Source organism: Sinocyclocheilus rhinocerous, unplaced genomic scaffold, assembly GCF_001515625.1.
Source record: "Sinocyclocheilus rhinocerous isolate Xijiao unplaced genomic scaffold, SAMN03320098_v1.1 scaffold776, whole genome shotgun sequence".
Classification (NCBI taxonomy): domain Eukaryota; kingdom Metazoa; phylum Chordata; class Actinopteri; order Cypriniformes; family Cyprinidae; genus Sinocyclocheilus; species Sinocyclocheilus rhinocerous.
This window is the reverse complement of record NW_015647486.1, coordinates 104,108-113,673: the sequence shown is the minus strand read 5'-3', so window position 1 is coordinate 113,673 and position 9,566 is coordinate 104,108. Positions and strand designations below refer to the sequence as shown.

At 37.1% G+C, this 9,566-nt stretch overlaps 1 protein-coding gene across 1 annotated transcript in view; it reads right to left on the bottom strand.

Annotated features, from left to right (window-relative positions):
- Window positions 1-3,464: 3,464 nt before the first annotated feature.
- tspan2b (tetraspanin 2b) overlaps window positions 3,465-9,566 on the bottom strand; it is a 16,426-nt gene continuing 10,324 nt past the window's right edge. The window contains exons 3-8 of the mRNA XM_016513672.1: window positions 6,551-6,648; window positions 6,301-6,375; window positions 6,111-6,194; window positions 5,624-5,686; window positions 5,336-5,419; window positions 3,465-4,228 (exon numbers count right to left, since the gene is read on the bottom strand). Coding sequence (XP_016369158.1) covers window positions 4,163-4,228; window positions 5,336-5,419; window positions 5,624-5,686; window positions 6,111-6,194; window positions 6,301-6,375; window positions 6,551-6,648 — 470 coding nt within the window. The 3' untranslated portion in view covers window positions 3,465-4,162. The remainder of the gene's footprint in view (window positions 4,229-5,335; window positions 5,420-5,623; window positions 5,687-6,110; window positions 6,195-6,300; window positions 6,376-6,550; window positions 6,649-9,566) is intronic.

Genomic DNA, 9,566 nt, shown 5'->3' with positions numbered 1-9,566 from the left:
TATTCTAATTTGTTGAATTGGTGGGTTTTTGTTAAATGTGATCCAAAATCATCACAATTAAAAGAACCAAAGACTTAAACTACTTCAGTCTGTGTGCATTGAATTTATTTAATACACGAGTTTCACAATTTGAGTTGAATTGCTGAAATAAAAGAACTTTTCCACGACATTCTAATTTATTGAGATGCACCTGTAATTTAATTTAACAGACAGGCCTGACAACCAATCGGCAACATGAACACAAGAAATCGGCAAAAACACAAGAATCAGAAATTTCAAACAAGTTTATTTGTTCTCATGCTGCAGTGTTCCTGAGAAACCTGAATGCTGTTTTGAACTTGTTCTCCAGAAAAATAAATTAAACACACAAATTATGAACACTAACATCAAAAGACTGCAGTGTTATGTTTACAGTAAGAAAAAATCTCGACATTGTTTACACAAAGTGTAGGAATAACACACTAAAAATAGTTTACAACAGAGCCTCTACTCGAAAGCCACACTACATGCTCCATACTAGTTATTTTACAGTCTGAACAGGGTTGCTTGTGGGTATGAGGATAGATCTACATCAACATTGAATGTGAACGGAACACTTGTTTCATGCGTTACTCTCTGTTAGCATCGACTATGACGAATCGCTACTCTAATGCCATTTCAACTTGAGGAACTTCAGCAGTGACGCACCAGCAGAAATATATCTGACCAACCAATGGCTGCCCCATTATAAATAACAAAAGAGGGATTTCATCCCTTTTCCAATCCTTTCATTAAACAAACAAACAAACAAACAAACAAAAAAAAACTTCAACCAAATACTATGTTGTCTTTTCGGATAAATAAAAAAGGCACCTTCAAATGCATAATATGAAACAAAAGTTGCTGTACACTGGCCAAACCTGCCTCTATACACATTAACCGCACAATACAGATGTTCATGATCACTACAACTACAATGACAACTTATGAAACTCTCACAGATATGTACACAGAATGTAAGAGTGAAGATACACTCACATTTACTGTTGCTCGGCGAAATTTTACAGGCGAAATCCAGTCATTTCAATAGGAATCTGCCTGTTTGGGTAGGGCAAAGAAGTTCCCCACGTAGATTTAGCTCATGTTCAAGTTGGTCACATGAATTTTCCACTTTGACCAACAGAAAGCTGCTTGGTTTGAAAGTGACTTCTGTGTGAGCTGCACTTGATGCATTGCTACACTATTGACAATAGACCATTTTTGCCTGCGAAATGTTGCTGAAATATGGCTAATGTGACTGTGCGTTGAGACTGTAAGACCAATTCAGTTCAGTGTGTGGAAAATTTGATTCATTACAAATTGGAGATACTTCAGTGTTCATTTCAGAATCCTGAATTTGATCATTTGAAGTTGAAGAAGAGGTGACAATTTTTTTTTGTCCAATATCAGAATTTAAGATTAAAAATGTGGGGTTCAACAGTTTGAGACCTCGTTGAAAATCTGAGAAATAAAATCCAATTTAAACCTCAAAACACGACATATGGCACAGATGTGCTTCGAGTGACCTGAGTTCCTTTCCTGATCCTGTTTCCCTCTCTCAGTACTTCCTGTCTCAACTTCACCATCCTATCCAATAAAATCACAAAAACTACGAAAAAAACCCTCACTAATTAAATAAGTGAATGTGTGTACAAAGGAATTCACATGGACAGTCTCCCAATTATTTTAAAGTCAACCAATGCATTTATAACTTATTCATGCAATTTATATAAATGCATGTTGAAATAATAAAAATAACAACTCTTCAGTAACACTTTATTTTAAGGTGTTCTTGTTACACATTACATGTACTTACTATTATAATAACAACAACAATTTATGCATAATTACATGCAAGCCAAACCCTAATCCTAAACCTAACCATACATGTACTTAATTAATATTACTCAGTACTTAAATGTATAATTACACAGTAACAAGGACACCTTAAAATAAAGTGTAACCAACTCTACTTCTAATTACTCCACTTAAGGACTCTGCGTGAACCATCCTCAATTAATGAAAGAATCAAGCAATTGATTCAAATGTTGCTCATGTCTGATCCATTTCGTATTCACAGCGCAGATGGTTGGATGCAGCCAATTATAGACGGTAGAATGCACAAGACAGTGTCAGTGGATCTTCAGAGTCTTTACTTAGCTACAAGTGTAAAATAACCAGGGAACTCTACACCATAAGATCCAGCTTGAGAATGAGAAGATTTGGCTCCATCGTGCCAGAGAATACCAGGCTATACCGTTATCAGTGGGGGCTTCAGATGAGCCCGGTTATTACATAACAGAAACCCGATCATCGGTGTTAGCGTGAGTTCAAACGCAAGAAAAGCAGTCCTGAAGTGGAAAGGACGTGGAGAAATTCAGAGTGGAAGCAAGACTTAAAGGGACAGTTCAACTAAAAATCACCCTGGAGTTGTGCCAAACATGTATGAGTTTCTTTCAGCTGTTGAACAAAGAAAGAAGATATTTTGAAGAATGTCGGTAACCTTATAGTTCACAGTAACCATTGACTTCCATAGTATTTTCTCCATACTGTGGAAGCCAATGGCTACCGTCAGTTGTTTGGTTACCCCCATTTTTCAAAATATCTTTTGTGTTCAAAGGAACTCATACATATGGAAGCCTGTTTCCGCCACTGAATAAAAAATAAAGTAATTGCGCTTTTTTATCTCACAATTATGACTTTTTTCTCGCAATTGCGAGTTTACATCTCACAATTCTGACTTTTTTTCTCAGAATTGAGATATAAACTCGCAATTGCGAGTTATAGTCAGAATTGCAGGATATAAACTCGCAAATCTGACTTTTGTTCTCGAAATTGCGAGTTTGTATCTCGCAATTCTGACTTTTTTCTCAGAATTGAGATATAATCTCGCAATTGCGAGTTATAAAGTTCATTTCTGAGAAGACAAAAAATAATTTTCTCAGAATTGTGAGTTTATATCTCACTATTCTGACTTAACTCGCAATTGCGCGTTTCTATCACAATTCTGACTTCATTTCTCAGAATTGCGAGTTTATATCACGCAATTCTGAGAAAAAAAGTCAGAATTGCCAGTTTATGCAGTAGCCCCTCACAGCAGAACAAAGATCCAGGGGGCAGGGTTGGATCCACATCTAGGGGGTGGAGATGGGTGGGTTTAGGGATCAGGGGGTGGAGACGGGTAGGTTTAGGTATATGTAAGGTGGGAGGAGTTGGATCTGGATCCATCCACGCCCCCTGTATCTTGTATTCTGCAGTGAGGACCATCTCAGTTTATGTCTTGCAATTCTGACTTCATTTCTCAGAATTGCGAGTTTATATTTCACAATTCTGAGAAAAAAAAGTCAGAATTGCGAGATAAAAAGTCGCAATTATAATTTTTATTTTTTTATTCAGTGACAGAAACGGGCTTCCATACATACAGGTTTGGAACAACATTAGGGTGAGTAAATGATTATAGATCTTTAATTTTTGGGTGAACTGTCCCTTTAAGAGGGCTTACTGGATGATATGGATACAAGGATTCTTCTGAAGATCACCAACATGTGAGTTTTGTGCGCATGTGCGTGTCGTTCTGAACCTTCGCTAAGCATTTGTTTGCGTTTGGAACATGTCTGTGACGTAGAAGACTACTTTGTTTGTGTACAAACATAAAGCGAAAGGCATCTGTGGGTCTTCTTCTCACCGTTCCCAGCTGCCGTGGGTTTGCCACAGAACCCCTGGCATCACATTACACAATATTTTTATCTGACACAGCAGCAGCCTGGAATAGCATCAATACATAAATCTGCAAACTCTCGCAGAAAGAGCTGATCAGTGCGCACTAGAACTGAAGTCAAAATCTAAATTATATTCAAACGAATTTAACAACTTGTGTTTGTCACATTTGGAAGATCCAGCTCTGCACCCAACCAGCAGGCATTAAATAAAGACAATCCAGCAATTTGATCGAGTTTAAATTACTAGGCTGGACTAACCATCGTTTGGTTGAGGTGTACAGGATTATGAAAGTGGGGTTTGTTTTCGGCTCCTGAGTGGCAGAAGAACACCTTGAGCTTGGTTGGAATGTTACTGTTGTATATGCAAGTCCAGCAGAGGTTAAGTGTCAAAGGTGAAAGGTCATGTCCAGGTGAGGAAGACTGTGTTAGATCACCTCCCTGCTGTTCCGGATTGCACAGCATAGGACCATACTGAAGATCATGCCAATAATCTGTAAAAAGAGAAGATGTTACGCATGAAATTATAACTGACTTCCTTTTTAATCCACACTCTTACCTTACATACAATAAGTGCACATTATTATAAAAAATGTTTGGTTTTACAAATATTATTAATATTATTAAAATATATATACCACCATTTGGGGTCAGTATTCTTTTTAAAATAAATAAATAAATTTTTTCAGCAAGGACGCATTAACAAAAATGACAGTAAAGACATATTTTCTGTCGGCTGCATTTAAATGCACGTTTGAAGTTTCCCGCTCTGTGCAGCGCGCAGTGTCACGTGTCAAAACAAACAACACGTGCTGTTAAGTGATTTCCGCCTCTAGAGGCCGCTCTCGTACTGTATAATGGCAGCGGACCCTTCTCGGCCACTCCAGCAACGGATGCAACCCGGAAAACTATCGGCATTGATTTTTGCCGATAACCGATAGTTCCGCCAATTAACTATCAGAGCCGATTAATCGGCAAAACCGATGAATCGGTCGACCTCTATTTATAATGTTACAAACCATTTCTATTTTTAAATAAATACTGTTCTTTTGAACTTTGTATTCATCAGAGAATCCAGAATGCAAAATGTTTACAAAAATATGGAGCAGCTGCAGCTGTTTTCATCATTGATAATAATCATAAAAGTTACTTGAGTAGCAAATCAGCATATTAGAAAGATTTCTGAAGGATCATGTGACACTGCTGCTGAAAATTCAGCTTTGCCTCACAGTAATATACATTATTCTTATTATTTGATCATAATAATATATTAAAAGAAAAATATCATATTTTAAACTGTAATCATATTTCACAATATTACTGTTTTTTACTGTATTTTTGATTAAATAAATGCAGCATTGATAAACATAAGAGAGTTCTTCCAAAAACACTCAAAACATCTTACAAACCCCAAACATTTATTTATTTGTTTGTTTATATAATTTCAAAAACATAATCCAAAAGAAGGAAAATCATCAGGAGGCCTTACTTTAAAAGTTACAAGTATTTTAAAGTATTCAAATTATGAAGTTTGAAAGTTATACAGGATCAGGATAAAAACGGACTATATTGACTACAGTTAATGACATAATGGTATTTACCATGACTCCCGCGATTCCAATCCCCACATAACCCACGATGAAGAGCTTACTGCTGAAAAACTCTTCAATGGCCTCATGACATGTCTGCATAGAGTCAAACAGATTGATAATTGACTGATTGATAATATGCATCTCAGCACCACATCTTCCCAAATAATTCAGTTTCAATGCACATTGAACAGATGTCACACTAACTGAAGTGTTATACAGTTCTACAAGTGCCAAACATACTAGTGTTCTACTAACTGCATAAATAATGGTCCTCATCTGTGCTTCAGTCTTTCTCACCTGGTTTGATACGACGTCTTGACACAAACTGCTTTGTGTTGAAGGTGAGCCACAGCAGTTCAACTGCAGATTTGAAGTGTTACAAATTGAAATCTTTCATAATAAGGTTAGACAAATATATAAACATAATTTAGATTATATTTATATCAGTGTTGTTATTGATAACTAAAACTATTAAAAGTATAAAGCTGAAATAAGAAAAAAAATACTCAAACTGAAACAAAAATCACAAATATTTCCTTGGTAATAAATTGAATTATGTTTAAGTAGTACATTTACCAAAACTAAAAATGAAATGAAAATAAAAATAGCATATAATAAAAATAAAGCAAAACAGAAATGTAAAAAAAATTAAACATAAATAAAACAATAAATTTTATAATTTATATTTAATTAACATTCAAAATGTTATAGGGCAATTGATTTAGTTAATATTTTACGCTTTATATTTACTCTTCCTGTTATGCAGTAAAAAGTGTAAACTCACAATGATATGGTAGGACTGGACGGTTGCATTATTGCCGTTGTTTCCTGCTGATTCGTCATAGAATTGTTTTATTTCCTTAATGATCTAAAATGGCAAATGAATAAAAACGTGTGTTGTAAAAGTCAGACTGATTTTATTTCAAATGAACTCTGAATCAGTATGACTGGGATCTTTTGCAGTTTAGTAGTACCTCATCTTTGTTGAGGAACCCAAACACTCCTGCAGCAACTTCTGCTCCAAAGATGACCAGAAGACAGGCGAAAAACTGCCATGAAAGAGAGACACAGTACCTGGGTTACGTCTGCTTTAGATTCCAAACAGTAAGTTTCTTCTTTTTATCTATTCTCAAATCAGAATGTTTTAAATAAATCATCCTCAAGTTTACTGTCAGTGAACAATTTTGTTTGGTTAACTCAAAATGAGAAGAACATCACACTCACCAATCCCAGAAGGCACTGAGACTCCCTCACGGCACCACAGCAGCCGAAGAAGCCCACCAGCATCACCAGACCCCCGGCCGCGATGAGGATATAGACCCCTGCACAGGACACCAGAACACACACAGAGACATTTTAATGCTTTAACTAATGCTAAATTTATTTAAATATTATAAAGCATGCAATATGGCTTATTGCTATTGGTAGCAAAAACATAATTTATTTAAAAATACTTCAAATATTTAATAAACTCAAAAAGGGGTGTGTCAAATTTAAAATTCCAGATCCTGATCCTGATGATTTCAAATCATGTACTTCCGGTCGGTCCTGCTCCAGCCAAGCAACTGCCATTGATGTGAATTGGAACATTTAAGAATAATTTTCTCCTGGTGTTAGTCCCTTTTTGCCACTACATTGCTGCGGTTTCAGCAGGATGTAATGTAACCCAGTCACCAGCAAAAGGAAGCAAATGCGTTACGTGAGTCTCTTTGGGAGATGACAGCATGTGTTTGAGCACAGCGTGACCGCTTACAACCCTTCAAGATGATGTCACTGGCTTTCACTCCAGCCTCTTCCATCAACTTATTGTCCTCATTAGAGCAAAATAGAAAGAGAGGGTGGGGTGCATGAATTCCCATCTGCCTCCGCAACAGAGCAAAGCCACGACAAAGTCTAATGCCTGACAGGTTCAGTCAACATCAGGGCATGGAGAGTCCGCTTCCTGGTACTCACTGATCTAGGATCAGCTTCCTCAGACTCCAGCCTCAAAATGTAATCTAGAGACATGAGCTCTTTAGTTCAGCATGAGGAGTTCATCCTGAGCCGGTATAATTATGCCACAGGAGACCTGGGACAGGTGGGAAGTCTGGAAATGAGATCGAAGCTCTCTTGAGAGAGAGACTGTAGGGCATATTGCGACCCTTATCTTGCTTTATCATTAAATAGGATAAAAAGGCAGATGATGAGTAATTATTACGCTGCTTGCAATGTCACCCTTTAGTATATCATATTCATCATTGAGGCCAGGGTATTAAAAGTTATGAAAAGGTGTGATTTTTTGACCTCTTATGCTCACCAAGGCTACATTTATTTGATAAAAATATATAGTAAAAACTGTAATATTCTGAAATATTATTACAATTTAAAATAACTTTTTTTTTTATTTGAATATATTGTAAAACTTAATTGATTTCTGCGATCAAAGCTAAATTTTAAGCATCATTACCCCAGTCTTCAATGTCACATGGTCCTTCAGAAATCATTCTAATATGTTGATTTGCTGCTCAAGAAACATTTCTGATTATTATCAATGTTGAAAACAGGTGTGCTGCTTCAGTGTGATATTGTTTTTATACAACAGCCTGATAAACAATAAATTCACAATGAGTATCTTACATTTTAGACAGTATTGCCAGCTTGATCCGTCATTAGCAATAGATTCAAATAAAATTAAAACAGAATTAGCTGTTCACACAATGACCTGGTGTGCCGTTCAATGAATGAAAGCATTTTGAACAAATTGGTTGAGTGAATAATTCAGCGAGTCACTCATAAAGACAACTTGTTTAGTCCCTGAACTAATCAGTGTATTTTAACAAATTGGTTAAGTGACTAATTCAATGACTCACTCATAAAGACACTTTTCACCACTCACTGGTGTAACAATATATGCTGCAAAAAGAGTCACTAAAAATCCCCATCACTAGACACAAGCGGATTGATGCAAACAGAGAAAAGTCCCTGCTGTTCGATTAAACAAAAGAGACCCTCATAAAAGTCACACCCTCATAAACACGTCACATGATTTGAGGTGTCATTCATATCTTTAATACTAATAATGCTTAGGTTTAGGACTTTGTTCAAAATGCTAGCCCTCAGCATGAGCAATGATGATACTTGTCTTTGCAAACACCACTAAATATAGAAGCAAACAGATTAAAACAAAATAAAAATTCATTTCCCAGAGCATATATTTCCTCTGTGCAGAGATTGTTACTTACTCATGCTGAAAAGACTCACTATTATCTCAAGCATTTGGGAAACAAAAAGAGTAAAACTGAGATGAACGAAAACAAAGTGTGACAGAGAGAGTGAACACAACCTTTATCTTCCCTCTTGAGTAAAAACAATCTTGTCACACGCTGATAACATTTACACCGTTGCCACAGTAGCTGTGGAGAAGACAATCCTTTGTCATTGCTGACTGTAATCTAAAAGTCATGTAAAATGTGTGTGTGTGTGTGTGTAGACAGGGAGCACTAAGAAGCCTGAACTGGTTAATGTCAGCACTGTCAGATGGTTTATTCCAGACGATTAAGGTTTGGATGGTTAGCATGGTCCAATTACCCCTATTCTCGCGAAACCAGACCTTCAGACTGACGGCAGAACGTCTGGAAACCTTGACCAAAGCCACTAGAAGGCAAGCCTGCAACCATTAGCCGAAAAAGTGTAACGGCTAAAGCTAACGCTTCTGGTCTGGCAGTACGTGGAAAAGGAGACCAGAGGCCGTTTTTTTAATGGCTGTCAATGGAGGAGAGGCTTCACTACGCTGAATAAACAGCTTTTTATTGAAGGGTGTACGGGACCAAACAACTGTTTCTTGAAGTGGCCTTCTGCGTCATCATCACGTGCCCACACGGAGGCGCCGTCATCATGCAAAGATTCTGCGCAAAGGATCATGGGAGCCCGAAGTGTCCATCAGTTGTAATTCGAAATCATTCGAAATCCTTCATTCCGAAGAGCCCTTTGAAGTAGCCAGTTTTGAGCACTTCGGTTTGGAATGACCCTTCAATATGGCGGCCATGATTGTTTTCACTCCAAAGTGCCCTTCGGAGGGCGATATATCCCATTTGGAATGCACTGTATATGACGTCAAAGCTGTAATGTGATCAACATAAACAGTCGGGGCGGAATTAAAAGTTGGACACTTTCTGTTCTCCTGTAATGACGCTCTCGCAGTGTTTGCATAATCTATCACAGAGGAAGTGAAATAAATGCAATATTTGTCAAATACACAGAT